General features: G+C 36.8%; 1 protein-coding gene across 11 annotated transcripts in view; it reads left to right on the top strand.

Annotated features, from left to right (window-relative positions):
* The window catches only part of LOC132123611 (BCAS3 microtubule associated cell migration factor-like), a 233928-nt gene that overhangs the window by 58023 nt on the left and 159598 nt on the right, over positions 1-16307 (top strand). For all 11 annotated transcript variants that reach the window (XM_059534370.1, XM_059534364.1, XM_059534363.1 and 8 more), the window contains exon 16: positions 12315-12465. In XM_059534370.1, the coding sequence (XP_059390353.1) occupies positions 12315-12465 (151 nt within the window). The remainder of the gene's footprint in view (positions 1-12314; positions 12466-16307) is intronic.

The raw sequence follows: 16307 nt of genomic DNA, 5'->3' as shown, positions 1-16307 counted from the left end.
TCCTTCTTTGTCAGTCCAAACAGACAGTTGATTCATTCGTTTAGGTGCTGATTTCTGATTTCTGAAGTTGTTTTGTCTGTCTGTCTTTTCTACCTATAACTGAACAAATGCCAATGGAAAATGCTTTTTGAAGCATAACTGTTGTTGTATGGTTTCCATTCACGGGAATTTTTAGGTCACATGTGGCTTTGGTAGCCACACTGTGCAGCGATTCAGCTCTGTGTCGGCCAATGCGTGAGGATGCAAGGAGTGCGATGGAAAGAGCCGTCTGGACTGAGGTGGTCACCGTTACATTTGCGCTCACAGGAAATTCAGTGTCGCTTTGACACAACTTGGTGGTCTCCTTATTTGTATATGTTCATTGACTATTTTGAAAGGAAAAACAAGGTGCAACAGGAAGCTGTTAATTCGCTTTTATTAAGTCAGGGATAACGGGATACTTCCTTTGAGCCATTTAATATCAGCATACGGCTTGTTTGGGTTTCAGGCTTGTTTTATCAGTAACTACGCCTGTAGTTAGGCCTAAAGCAAAAACAGTCAGTCATGGATGCTTTTGCTAAACAGATGACACTATGTTGTTTGGAGCATTGTTTGGTTATAAAGTCACAGATCAAATCTAAATGGCATTCATTCAACTCATTCAATGCTTTTTTTGACTTGTATTTTATACATTTTGTTTTCAGCAAGGATGCATTAAATTGATCAAAAGGGACAGTGAAGACATTTTGAATGTTTCAGAAATGTCCATGTCAAATAATTGCTGTTCTTCAGAACTTTACTTTCATCAAGGAATCATTGAAAAAATGTATCACTCTTTCCACAAATATATTAAGCATATTAGGGATATTAAAATTATTTTTGAAGGATCATGTGACACTGAAGACTGGAGTAATGATGGCTGCTGAAATTTCAGCTTTGCAATGACATGAATAAATTGGGTTATATTAAAATACAAAAAAAAAAAAACTTTAAATTGCAATACTATTTACTCAATATTACTGTTTTACTTGGTAAAAATGAAAGAAATATTTACAGACCTTAATGGTAGTGTAAGTTTGCACAAAAAAAAAAAATCATATTGAACTTTTCCACTAAAATGTTATAATATAATTTGCAGAGAAAGATAATTTTCCATTAGTGGTCTCAGACTTTTGGAGCCCACTGTATTTTTGTGTATAGAATTTAATCCAGATATCTGCATTTGAAATAATGGACTAAACCGTCTTTCGACTTCCATTTGATGTTTGTTGTTGGGCTGTAGTACTTGTAGAGCAGATTATATGTTTTGTTTTCATGTGGAGTGTGGCAGTATAAGATGTATCATTCTCTCTGAGTCCTGTGCTGAATCATTTACAACCATCAGATCAGTGTCTGTCGGATATGTAGTCAGATGAGCCGATTTGCAAACACTCTCTGTAATCACAAACTGTCTCCTCCCTTGTTTGTGGCACACACACACACAATTAAATTCCGTCATAGCTTCACAGCGGCTCTCAAAGATAAAGCTCAGTGCCTCCGCTCACAAAACAACAGACGTGCAATCAGCCAGGCATCAAAGCGCCACTCTTGTTTTAACATACCACAACTCTGCATCATGTACGGTCTCAGTCAGACTCCCTATCCTGGAGATTCATTTCTCTGGTTACAAAGTCTTCTCCTATTGCTGGTCACACTACTGGTCCAGGCCTCCATGTGGCGCTGTGCTCTCAGCATTCTGTTGACCGGCCAGTTTCAAAAGAAGGACCTTATTTCACTCCATTGGCAGAGAGAGAGAAAATACTTAGGCCTGAATCATGCCACTATGTTTTGTCTTGATATGAATCTAATCCAGCAAAAGGGCTGCAGTTATTCTGTTATTTGTCCTGAGTTTTATGAATAGCCTCATCTTAAAAGCAAACCACAATGCTTCCTCTCCTACTTATGCTTTAAAGATAAATAATTTGTTATGGATTCTTATTAGTCATTTTTTTTCACATTTGTGAATATCATTTATTTTATCACTATTATTTTAAAATGTCACTGAAATTTTTTTTTGTGAAATCTATTTTTAAATATTTTTTTTTGTATACAATTTAAACAGTTTTTTTGTTGTTTGATCTTATTCCATTTTAATGGACATTTTTATCATTTTAAAGCTCCCCCCTCCTGTGACTTCTTGCAGCATTGTCTTTCCCCTGGCACGGCGATTGTAAACATGCCATTGAGACTGTGTTGTTGTTTGGCCTGGGTGGCCTGGTAGTTTTTTTTTTTTTTGTCGCTCTCATGGGAAAACTTTTTTTTGAGTGGGCTGGTGTGTCTTTATCAGCCAGAGTGAGCCATGCTGATGTGCTGCCCTTTCCCACTGTGAGGAAATGTGATTTTGACACTTCTCATGACCTGAGACCCTGCACTGTCCCACAGTGAAATATTTTCTGTACCATGATGCAATGCAGCATTCCTCCTCTTGCTGTCAACAAGTCTGATATGATTGTTTGAAATGTTTAGAATGAATAATTCTTTTTATATATATATATATATGTATATATATATATGTATATATATATATATATATATATATATATATATATATATATATATATATATATATATATATATATATATATATCTATCTATCCATCCCATTAAGGTGCGCTTTAAAAACTCTGGTGGTTAAATGTGTAACTTTGACCAAAACCACAAACTCTGTTTTTGTTTACACAATATAATTTTATGGTAAGCAAATAAATGGATTATATTGCCTATTTTGTAGGTGAAACAGCTGCTGGATATGCATGTTTTTGCCATATTGTAAAACCGAGACTAGTAATGGTGGAATGTCTGGTTTATAATTTCTTATGTTAGATGCGTTGATATTATTTAACACTAACTACTTTCAGGGTTCTTCCAGTTAAAACCACCTTTGGTTTGTAATTTTGGTTGTAATTATGAACTTTGGCAGTTCTGCAGGTTTGATTTTGTGGTTGGATTCTACATATTGTAATTGCATTAATGAGTTTGAAAATATAGTGTGCTTTTGGAAACACAGTAGAGCTTTTGAGTTCAAAGAAATTTTGATTATTGACATATCTAGGCTAGAACAATTTATACAAATATTTATTAAAGGAAACCTCATTTGTCAGTGCTGTTTAACACGTCCTGGCACAGGCACAAGAAACAGGAAATTCTCCTACATTTCCTTTTCATTCAGCTGCTGCAGCATTGGAATTGTGCTGCTATTTAAGGTTTTTATTATTATTATAATTTTTTTAAATGGGTCTTATATAATTTGATTTACATTAGATTTGATTTAATTTATATATATATATATATATATATATATATATATATATATATATATACTAATTATTTAATTATCTTTTTTCTTAATATTTGTATATTTTTTACATGATTATTTATTGTAAATCAGTTTCTCTGTGTAGTCACTTATTTTTGGGGTATTCTTTTGAGTGATATCACGGATTCTTATCTCAGATGTATTCACATTTTCAAGACTGAGCAGCATTAAGTGTAATAATTTAAGAATCACACATTGTAAACCAATATTCGTCAACCACTAATTTGAATATTTGGGGAGAGGTGTGCCCCTCAGTGTCTGTAGCTGTTACGATGCTATTAGGCAGCAAGTTGATAGACGTCTTGGTTCTTTGTATTGAACTTATTCACTAAAACGCTTTTTTTTTTCTCTGACAAACTAGCGTAGGGTTTCATTTAGACATGTCTGAAATGACACTGCAGCGTTCATGACTGGGAGGAGAGAATACAGTTCCCACTTACCCATAAGTAAATTGACATGATCAGATTACGTGCTCTTGATCAGAGCCACATGCCGAGGTGCATTGATTGAGTCTGCGGATGCCTTCCTGTTCATTTTCTCATGCACCGTTTGCAAAGTCTGCTCGTCTGAGGTGAAACATCCTCACACACACACACACTCACACCTTGCTAACAAACTCGCACACATATGGTTTGAGTAAGGCTGTTATCTGAGCCACAGAAAAGTGTAGATTCCCACTGTCACCAAGGTGCACCTCTGATGAGCTGTAAACGCTGACATGTTGTAAACTATTGGATCTGATTTCAGACAGCCTCATAGCGAGATGTTCGAATGTAGTTTTGTTAATAAATTACATGCTTGAATGCTTTCACATTTTCTTTATAAATTGGTATATTGCTATTATACAGCAGTGAATGATTTCGGTCATGATGTAATAGCTTGTAATCATATGGCGACTTCTGAAGTGAACAAGGGGAAACACAAAACGTACCATTTTAATGCAGTTTGATGTCTTATGGTGAAAATACTCATATGGCACAATGTCTGGTAATAGCTGAAAGTAACAGTAAATCTTGTGAAGTTTATTTTCTTTGCAGCATCTTTGTTTTAAAATAGTTATTTTAATTTGTTTTCTCTTTGTCCACCGGGATCGCATTTATCCGGCCCTTTTTGGCCTCTCCTTTTACTTACTCCCCCCACTTCCACTTGCAGTACTCCTCCTTTGAAAGTGTGTATTTTAATAATGATAGCTTTGGGAATTGGCACAGGCAGACTTGACATGACAGCGCCTTCCCCCTAAGTGCGGCGGTACCGCCATTGTTTCTTTTCCTCTCCACTCATCCCTCTTTTTTCCCCTCCTCCCCTCCCATCCTAATCCCTACCTCCTGTGAACTACGCTCTTACAGGAGCATGTCTGGGAAATCTGGACGAGCAAGAAAGACATGAATGGGTGAAACCAAATATATCAAAGCATTCCCAAACCGTAAGAGCGCAACTTTTTTCGAAGAATTCAAGTCTTCCGTAGATGCTCCTAAAGCCTTGCAATTTCTCAATGGTTGACACTTTGGAACGTCGTGTGATATTCTGTCCCTGGGAATGTTATTCGCATTGGCAGCTTTCAAGGTTGAATGTAATTCACTTCGGTGGTGATTAGGGATGGGTATCGCTTACATTTTATTGATACCGATACTGATATTGCTTACCGATAATGATACTTATAGATACTGTTAACGATACTATTTGGTGCAAAAAGATATGAAGTTGTTGAAAATTTCAAGTTATTTTGTTAACGCTTAACTTTAGCAACTGTATTAATGTTCTTCATTTAAGAGCATTGAGTCATTTTTCTCTGTTTTTTATTTTATTAACTTAGTTCAAACAAAAATGAAAATTGTGTCGTCATTTACTCACTCTCACGTTGTTTTAAACCTGAATGAGTTTCTTCTTCTGTTGAACATAAGTTATTTTGAAGAATGTGGGAAACTAAACAGTTGCTGGTCCCCAGTGACTTTTATTTATTTATTTATTTTCCTCAAAGTCAGTGGGGACCAGCAACTGTTTGCTTACCCACATTCTTTAAAATATATATTTTTTTTACGTTCAGCACAAGAATAAATACAAATTCTTCATGTTTGGTACAACATGACAGAGTAAATAATGACAGAATTTAAATTTTGGGGTGAACTATCCCTTTAATGACATGCTGCAGTATGTTTAGTACTGTCCCTTTAAGAGATGCATGCACCCATTTCTCTCTTGCCTGTTTACTTTTACTTTATAAATAATTAACTGTTTATATGTAAACCTTGTGTGTTTTTGACAGTATTAGCACAATCAGATGATAACTAATGTAATTAAATAATCAGGTGCTGTTTGACTGAATTTTAGTGTATGGATGCTTCGGGTGGACGCGCTCTGAATAAGCACATGTTCGAACTGCACGCTAAAAAAATGTTTCACGGGCAAGGCCTTAAAGCACACACAAATAATGTACTTTTGTGATTGCAAGTGCAGTGTCTCTTGAGTGTAACTCTACCACTGAATTGACATTTGATGGGAATGTGTTGGAGCTGGAGCAGTGAGACATAATACAGTGCATTTCTTGAGGTAGTTGTTGTTTTGTTAGTAAATGTTACATTATGTTACTTGTGTTGCTTCCTTGGTTCACTATTACACTACTGAATATATTGCATCAGACACTGGTGTAGCTTAGTTTTGCAACAAAAGCCCACATTTTCGAACGTTTCAGTCTTGCCGCGATGACTGACTGCACGCACACACACACATATCTGCAGTGTTGGGAAGGTTACTTTGGAAATGTAATAGGTTACAGATTACAAGTTACCCTGTTTAAAATGTAATAGTAGTGTAACTTTTTCAATTACTTTATTAAAGTAATGTAACTAATTACTTTTGAGTACTTTTTGATTACTTTTGTAAATTTGTGAAAATTAAAGAATAATAAATGAAAGCATATACATCAACTTAAATACAGTTATCTAATAAGCATGTGACGTATTCTGTGTACTAAACTCCTGAAACAAAATAAGTAAAATGCACATGAAGTGACACAGAGCAGTTCTAGAAATTATGTTTATGTGCTCGTGTACTCCTATATTGAGGCGGCAGGGGTTGAAAACACTGCGAGCTTAAGTAGGCCTATGTGTAGTAAATGAAACCATGTCTTTGCCATTAATTTACAGAAGGGGTGGACTGGGAAAAAAAATCAGACTGGAAAATTCAAACTCATACAAACAAATTCATGGACAACTATTTTTTATCTATTTTAAATCTTTAATTTGGGGACATGCAAAATAATTAAAAGTTCTCTCCTGAACTGCATCTTCACTTCCATTTTTCTCTTCAGTCTCTTTATTTTGCCCTGTTATGCATCTCTCTCATGACTTTAATACTCAAGATTGAACAAAACTATACTTTACAATACAATACTCTCTACAATACTACAATATCTTTATAGAAAAATCCTATATATAATCCATATTTTTCCCTTACAAAAATTAACCATGCTTTTATTAGCCTATATAAAAGTAAAATAACCTTGAGTAATTTTTTTTTTTTTTTTTTTTCAAATGGATTTGTATTTATTTTTAAATAAATACATTTGTAAAATAATTTAAAATTTTTGGTTATCACAGTTAAACAATAGTAACCATTTCTCTGGATTTATAGTTAAATATTAAAACGTTAATTTTCGTAAGGGTTGTGTTAAACCCTAAACCTATAAAAAAAATCGGAATTATTTTTCAGCTAAATTACTACTGTAACATTACAACAGATAATAATGATGTCCTTTATATAGTATTTTGAGTAATGACTGATGAGCAACGTGCTGCTGCTTGATTAAATAAATAAAAAAACAAAGACAAAAAAGCATCTTTACAGATGAAACTGACCTGAAACCCTGAACAGTAGTTCTGCTTCTCTGCTCCAGCAGTCCACTCTATTCTTTCTTTCTTTCTCTTTCTCTCTCTCTCTCTCTCTCTCTCTCTCTCTCTCTCTCTCTCTCTCTCTCTCTCCTCTTTCTCTCTCTCTGTCTCTCTCTCTCTCTCTCTCTCTCTCTTTCTTTCTCTCTCTCTCTCTCTCTCTCTCCCTCCCTCTTTCTCTCTGTCTCTCTCTCTCTCTCTCTCTCTCTCTCTCTCTCTCTCGCTCTCTCACGCTCTCACTCTCTCTCTCTCTCTCTCTCTCTCTCTCTCTCTCCCTCTTTCTCTCTCTCTGTCTCTCTCTCTCTCTCTCTCTCCCTCCCTCTCTCCCTCTTTCTCTCTCTCTCTCTCTCTCTCTCTCTCTCTCTCTCTCTCTCTCTCTCTCGCATTGATTAATCTGAGTCTGATCCAAACCGTTTGGCGGAGGCGCGGAGAGCGCGCGAGTCATGACTAACACTTCATGACTTATTAGAGATTTAATTATCAAATGGCGGATTCGCAAATGATCGCTTTAGTACATTCGGCAGGCAATTATACAATAATGATATTAAATAGTGGGGCAAAATCGTCTGCCAGGCCACCGGGAATTGTCCCGGTTCTCCCGGTGTCCAGTCCGTGCCTGATTTCCACAGACACGCAGAATGTGCAAGTCATATATTGCATTTTTGGGGCTTAATATTCACAGACACTAGTCGATGTCATGTTTTGATTCAAGTGTACTGACCTACTTTTGATTTAGTCATCCAAAATGTGGCATATTCCGTCCGCGTTAGGCATTCCGTTTTTATGACTGGATTCTACGAACCAGACTGTGTTTCCGCATCCAGGAAATTATTAGGGCGTATGTCTCAGAATAGTCAGTGCAATTTGGGAAAGAAATCAGTTAAATCTGTATGTGGATGTGTGTAAATATTCAAATGTAATCCCCTTTGTAATCGTTAAAAATTTCATAAGTAACTGTAATTTAATTACTCATTTTTTCGTAGTAACTGTAACTAATTACAGTTACAATAATTTTGTAATTAAATTACGTAACGCCGTTACATGTAACTAGTTACTCTCCAACACTGCATATCTGGATATCAAACGCTCGTCGAGCAAACGTTGGCCACATATTTCAGTGAAGGGAAATGACAAACAGCAGCTTTTAATTTGTCTTTGACATTTAAGTATACAGAGATAAAACCACTCCAGTATCGACCCAGTTATGCACCAATCCAAAAAATACAGGTTCTCGGTACCCATCCCTAGTGGTGACCATGTGTGTGCCATTAGAAGAAAATCTTTCCATTGGCTTGTCATGTATCACTGCGAAGGCCATCACACATGTCATTAATCAAATGATGGCTTCATAAGCAGTATCGTTTTGACTGGCCAGGCGCCTTGCCTCTCTCCGACGCGCCATTCTTGAGGGTTTCAGCCGAGCCTGCCACACTAGGGTTGACTTCATGCGGCGGCCGAGTTTCACATCATCCTAGGCGAGGCGTCTGCTTTTTGAGGGCTTAAGCTTTGCCGTCGTGATGTTATTTGCGTGCGTGTCTGCGAGTGAGTTGGGTTTTGATTTAGTGGGGGTTAAAAAATGTCCTTCTTGGAAAGATTCTAAATTCATTAAGATTTTTCTTCCTCTGCTCCTCGTCTTTGTCCATCAGAAGCACCATTATGGGTTTTCAGGCTGCTTCCCGTTCAAATTCCTTTTCTTTTCTGCTGCTCTTGCACACAAAAGGTGGCTGCGCTTGGGGTGTAGTGGTTTTGAAATATGAAGGGCCCTTGAGATCCGGGCCCTGTGTGGAATGGCGCAGGGGTTTGTGTAATGTCTCCAGCCAAAGCAGACCTTTATCGAGGGCCATGAGGCCTAAATGGCCTCTCTTTGGTTAAGGACAAAGACAGCATTTCTGGGTATTAGAGAGACACAGTGAGGCTGGCTAATGATCTAAAACCCCTCCAACACTGTGGCACGACTGTTCTCAGTGCTTTTGCCCTCAGATAATCAATGTTTTGTGTATCAGGTATTTCTCCGATCCCCTGAATACCCTCTTCCTGGCGATATTACAATGGAAGCAAGGAAAATGTTCGCTGAGATTATTGGACTAGTTTGAAATATTGTACTTTGAAAGAGAAAAAAATTAGTGCAGTTAAACAAAAACCAAAAAGCAGCACTTGAACTTCGTGTGGAATATTTGTGTTAGGTACATCTGCATTATATTGTTTTTGCTGTTTTAAGAAGTGCATGGAAGCATGGATCAAATTGATGCTTCTTGTACTAGTTGGAATAAAACTCATGAAAACTGGATAATTAAGGGGAGAGCTGTAGAAACTTTGTATCTGTTGTTTATGTCTCTGAGAGGATATGCTATATTATCAATTCCATACGTGTATTTTAGCATGATCGGAATGGTGACCATTCAGCATTATTTTTAAGAAAAGACTTAACATATGCTGTTGATTTAAATGATCAGTTCACTTCCAGAAGAAAGAAATCCTGATAATTTACTCACCCCTATGTCATCCAAGATGTTCATGTCTTTCTTTCTTTAGTCACAAAGAAATTAAGTTAAATTAAGGAAAACATACCAGTATTTTTCTCCATATAATGGAAATCAATGGTGAAATCAAAATTGGCTGAAAGTCTAAATTGAAGTTTCAATGCAGCTTTAAAGGGCTCTACACAATCCTAGCCGAGGAATAAGGGTCTTATCTATCGAAATGGTAATTTTCTTAAAAAATAAAAATCTATATACTTTTTAACCACAAATTTTCGTATTGCACAAACTCGACTTCACGCAATATGTAATTATGTTGGAAAGGTCACGCATGACGTAGATGGAAGCACCGACCAAGTTTTTACAAAGCGAACATGCAAAGAAAGTCAAATACCTTTTACAAAAAAAGGTAAAACAACAATGTTGGACGATGGTGTTTTCTATCTTTTTGAACCGGAGCACACAGACAAAAAGCTAACCGCGCTTGATTTTTCCAATGTGATTTATGTAATGTGTAAATTTGTTGCCACAGACATGTGGAAATATTGCAAGATGAGCATTTGTGGTTAAAAAGTATATATTTTATTATTATTATTATTATTTTTTAAGGAAATGACCAATCGTTTCACTAGACCCATATTCCTCTGCTGGGATCGTGTAGAGCCCTTTGAAGCTGCATTCAATAATTGTCGACTATTTAAGTCCATTATATGTAGAGAAATCCTGGAATGTCTTCCTCCAAATCATTCATTTCTTTCCAACTGAAGACAGAAAGACATGAACATCTTGGATGACATGGGGGTGAGTAAATTATCAGGAAGTTTTTATTCTGGAAGTGAACTAATCCTTTAATTTAAAGTCTCTTATTCTCACCAAGGCCCAATGTATTTGATCAAAAATACAGTAAAAACAGGAATATTGTGAAATATTATTATAGTTTTAAAGAACTTAAACTTATACTTTTTTTCAGCAGCTATTATTCCAGTGTCCAGTGTAGGGCTGAAACGATTCCTCGAGTAACTCGTTTACAAATTCCTCTGCCTCAAAGCCCCTTTTAATTTATTTTAAATCTCACGTCAGGTTCTTTCGCAATGATTTTTTTAATGACAAACAACGCATTTACGTCACCCACAAAGCGGAAGGAGACAAGCGCTGCGTCCGAAATCTGGGGTGCGGGCAAACGTAAAGAGAACGTCGTGGTGTGTGTCCATTGCAAGATAGAGCTGGCATACCACTACTAGGGCCCTATGATTTCAGCGATGCAGAAAACGTGGAGGGAATCGCGGAATCCAGTCATAAAAACGGAATTTGCCACATTTTGAATGAATTAATCAAAAATAGGTCATAGCACTTACATCAAATCACGATATGGACTAATATCTGTTAATATTAAACCAGAACAGTCTATTTAAATATGAATCCTGCATGTTCTGTGTGTCTCTGTTAATGAATGGAGCAGAAGCGCTTCTTCCTTTATCACACACACTGAAGTGCGCGTGACGCACCGGTAATTTCAGCGTCTGCTGTTTCACTAAATAAGGACGTGAACACATGAACAACATCTCCAGAACTGCTCTGACAGTCACTTCATGAGCATCTGACCATTTGATTTGAGTAAAACTAGCGTCACATCACATACACAGAACTGTAAAGGTACATCAACCCGTCAAAATAAAAGTCCGGTTAAAGACTTTTGTTCAGCAGAATGTACATAGCCCACTACAAAAAAAAAAAAAAAAATCAAACATTATTTTTTAAGGTTTAATCTCACAACATTTCTTCCATGTTTTATTTTTAATAGTAAATCCCCTTTGTTTACCAAAAAGTTAAGTTAATTTTCAATAATTAAAAGATAAATTAAATTAATGTTTTATGTGTTTAATGTTTAATGTGCATCTCAGAAAATGCTTTATTTAAAACCCCAACTGAATGGCACTTAATTCATCTGTCAACTTTATTGTCATTGTTCACAGTACAAGTACAGACAGAGAAACAATGGGTAATCATTAAATGTTTATTTTTGATGTATGCATTGCATTCTATGCATTTAAAAAATAAAAATATTTTTTTTCTAAAAAAGGAAACTTAGCTGTTCATTTTAAGAGACCCAGGAGTCTTATTTTCTCTTGCATAATTAATTTTACATTTTAATTAAGCAAAAACACATTTTATCCGATTACTCGATTAATCGATGGAATTTTTGGTAGAATACTCGATTACTAAAATATTCGATAGCTATAGCCCTAGTCCAGTGTCATATTATCCTTTAGAAATCATTCTAATATGTTGATTTGGTGATCAAGAAACTATCATTATTATTATTATTATTATTATTATTATTATTATTATAAATGCTGAAAACAGTCATTATGCTTTTTGTGTATGTGAAAAGGAGTCTCCCATCAATGAATCAAAAGTAAAAAACAAAAAACAAAAAAAGCTTTTATTTGAAATCGAAATCTTATGTATCATTATAAATGTTTATTCTTATTTGATAAATTGAATGCATCCTCGCTAAATAAAAGTATTAACATAAAAAATGTAGTATATGTGTGCCCTAAAGATTTTTATTGTTAGTACAAATTATCATTTCTCTAATTTTTTCCATTTCTTTCACAGCCAAAGTGACCAGTCAAGAATCCTATAACAACTTCACTAACAACAGCATGGGTAACCCACGCCTGTCTCCATTACCCAGTTTGACGATCGTGCTTCCACTGGCTCAGATCAAGCAGCCGATGACCTTGGGCACCATCACCAAGCGCTCTAGGTGGGTTTCTCCACACTATTTTAACAATTAAAGGGATCATTATGAACCCTTTAATGTTATGTTTCAATGCAAATAATGATAACATTAATTTCAGATTAACAATTGAATTCCAACTAAAGAGCTAAACAAATCCTGAACTCTCACATCATATCTGTGAAACTGAAACGTTTCTATGTGACTATGAAAATGAATTGCTAATACTTGAGGCTATATTCTGGCTGGATAAGAAGTCTGCTACTTATTTGACCTACTGGTAGTCTTTTGTCATTTTGCCATTTGGTGAGTTGTCACTTCAAACCAGCCATTTCAATGCACAAGGTACTTAAAGCAGGTAATATCTTTAAAAAGTATTGATTCATGCCATCTGTTAGACAGGTTATAAACGACAACTTTACACAATTATCTTTTGTTGAAGGACAGGCTGCATTGGTCAGATGTTATGCAGTTCAGTGAAATGTTGTTGTAAGTCACTGGATATGTCAAGACCATTGCTGGCGATAGCATTTCTCTTTTGCAAGAACTGTGTCGTGGATTTGAAGCATGACATGAGTTTGCGTGAACTCTTGACTCGTGCTAGAGCACTTAAGTTTCATCAAACCGTCATTTGCCAGATGATTGCCTGAATTTACACAAACATGCAAACTTGTTTTTTCCCGTATATTAATCTTTGCTGTACTCTGTTGTTAGTTCCCAAGCCAGACGTATTACAATCACTGAACATACCATGTGGTCGCCCTTCATGTAACATGAACACGCCAGTAAAGACTGGTTGCCATATCAATGACTGCAGTGTACATTTACATACTGACTTGACATAATTATGACTTATTCCAAATGTTTATTTTTATTTAAATTCTACGTTTGAATGGGAAATATGCTTACGAAAAAGTGGCAAAGCGGGTCAACTTTAAATAGGCAGATTTATACAAGGCCCTGCAGCTCATTGTCATGCAGAACACTTTGTGCTTAGGTTGTTTTGAGGGCTCTCGCTCATCTAGTTTTGATTTGAAGAGTTGTCAAGCATGCATCAGTTTGAAGTTTGAATAATTCAGCCTTGTGTTTGGTTTAGTTTCTGGCTTTGGAGACATTATATGCTCTCAGTAGCCATTTAAACTGCATTTTTCAACAGACATGAGTCCAGGGCTGTGCATGATGACAGAGTAGACGTCTTCAAGTCCAGTCCCATTTCATCCCTTCTCTTTCTCTCCTTAGCTGAGGCTAGCGTACGTGGTGGCAGACAAGAGATGTCCTATGTTGTTCAGAACCATGTTGTGTGTCTGTGTATATGTCAGTCAGTCAGCTGTTTCCCCACACCAACCTGTCTCTGCTCATATTGCCTTTGCCCATCAATGTGCCCAAAACTCTACCCTCAGATGTTCAGCACTCAGAGCTGTTTCTGGGGAATTGCAGAGGACCTGGCCACCACATGGGAGATCGTCTTCCTTACAAACAGTCTCTCTGTAATAATGCAAATGGACATTTGTCGCCTTGGCTGAATCAAATGTCCTGGCGTGGGAGAAAAGCATGGTGCGGGTTGAAATGCTTTTTACCCCAACTGCTTCCAAGTGAGCGATATTGGGCATTAAAGGGATAGTTCACCTAAAAATCTAAATTATGCCATTAATAACTTACCCTCGTTCCAAGATAAACTGAGGTCTCACGGGTTTGGAACGGCATGAGTTATTAATGACATCATTTAGATTTTTGGGTGAACTATCCCTTTAACACAGTGTAAATTTGAGTGAACTTTGCAAAGCAGTTCTGATTTTGGTGGCCTGATCCAATTTAATTTCCCAGTTTCATTTTCTCGCTTTGATTTGCTCCATATTTTTCAATTTATTTAGGTATATTTCAGTTATAATGTCCATTTTTCTCAAATACTGTATGTAAAAATGTATAACTAAAATAAAGTCTTTGTGTGACGAGTGGTGCGGGGCCGAGGGATGTGGGAACACGAGTGAGGCCGGTGGAGTGATTGGGAAATCCGCTACACCTGCGACCCACCACCGGTCTTGAGTCCCACAGGGGAGATGGAAGGATATAAAACTGGAGCGACGACAGTGAAGGACGAGAGAGGACCAGGCCTGGGCTTTTAGTTGTGTTTTTATTTTGTGCGCACCAGTCGTCCGTGAGGGGCATGTGCGCTGTTTTGTGTTTATTTTGTTTTATTAAAATGTTATTGGATTGTCCGCCGGTTCCCGCCTCCTTTTTCCGGATGAATAGGAAGTTTTAATTCATTACACTTTGTTAATGCTTTATAGAAAGATTCTAACTGTAAACTTTTTGAGCAATTCCAATTCATAAAAATAATTGACTTAACAGCTATATGCTGTAGTTGTCAAAACAGTATTTAGCTGTTAAACATCGTCATGCGCTAGCGAACGTAAAGTTAGCCTACTGTTACCGGAAGGTTACAGAATCAATTCGAAGTTGAATGGTTAACGTTAGTGTCATGAACACACCGTTGTCAATTTTGAGAAGAACCACCTTCAAACAAGTTAATAGCAAGCATTTAAGGGGCCTGCTAAAAAGGAAGCTATGTTAGCGTTAGAATAACGTAACAGTTGTTGTTTTTTCGAGGCATGCTGTACATAACTTCTAGTCATTGACTACACGCGCCCCCCTGCCACAGTTACGCGGTCATTATGTGGGAAATACTGCAGATATATTTAGAATAAGTTAAACGCTAATGTTATAGTTTGACCTCTTATTAACGTTCGCACTCTTCCACTGATAAACATGGTATTAGCTTTGTGGCTAATCTAATATAGCAATGCATTAGCGGCTGTAAGTGATGTTACAGAATATTTAGAAGTGATAATGATAGGCCCGTTAGCTAGAACTACAACACTGTTTTTATATACGGTGTATGAACTAAATCTACAATCATTTCACAGGACGAACGACAGACTCACCGTCAAAAGAGTACATCTCCGTGGCTTGGCTGATAGCTTTCTTCTGTAGTGGATTTCTGGCGCTGTTGTCAACTGGGGAGTTGCAGACCTCCCTCTGGTGGGCAAACAATGCAACACTCATAACATGAGTGAAGCATGAGACTCTGTTTCTCATGTTTCAATCGGCCGTTATAAATGCCGATGCCGATTTAAATGCAATTAGCTCATATCGGCTCATAATATCGGCCTGCCGATATATCGGTCGGGCTCTAATTTATATTTATGCATTTTGTATTTCAGCTAACTAACTGTTTTAAGGGGTTTTTTTCTTTACTTTAAACAGTAGCAACACTGTTTTGGATTTGCTTAAACAAGCTAAGTGCTTTGTTCAATGTTCAAAATCACATTATGTACTTTTACGTTCTACTAGGTGCTTGAGTATATATTTTTTATGTCTATTTTGCTAATCAAGTTTTATTATTATTCTTATTTTCTCCAATCTGTAAACAAGTGGAATGGGGCTAGAACACAACTTTTTCAGATGGCCAACCTCTAGTCCACACATCCAATAACTGTGTGCTTTGGTCAAGACTTTTAGATCTTTTATTCCAGCATAATTCAGTATTAATGCTCATCTAATACTCACTGAAAACTCTTGTCTTGAGAAGTGTCTGGTCGCCTCAGATAAGGCAGCAGTGTGAGTCTCACACTATGTTAATATACTGTGCCGTTCCAGGAGCTGTGCTACTGTCTGACCTTCTTTTTCTGCGAACCACTTCAGCTGTTCTCTTGATTTCAGCTGTCAAATCAGTCAGCACAATGAGTCCTGATATCAGCCCTGATGACTTCATCTCCCCTTTTCCATGTGTCTGCTAAGTGATGAGTAATCTTTCTTCTACATAACCTCCATTTGTTCTTTAATTCCTCCTCCAGAGTCACTTCATCAGC

Source organism: Carassius carassius, chromosome 41 (genome assembly GCF_963082965.1).
Source record: "Carassius carassius chromosome 41, fCarCar2.1, whole genome shotgun sequence".
NCBI classification, from domain to species: domain Eukaryota; kingdom Metazoa; phylum Chordata; class Actinopteri; order Cypriniformes; family Cyprinidae; genus Carassius; species Carassius carassius.
Note: the sequence above shows the minus strand (reverse complement) of the source record. Positions and strands in the feature narration are given on the sequence as shown.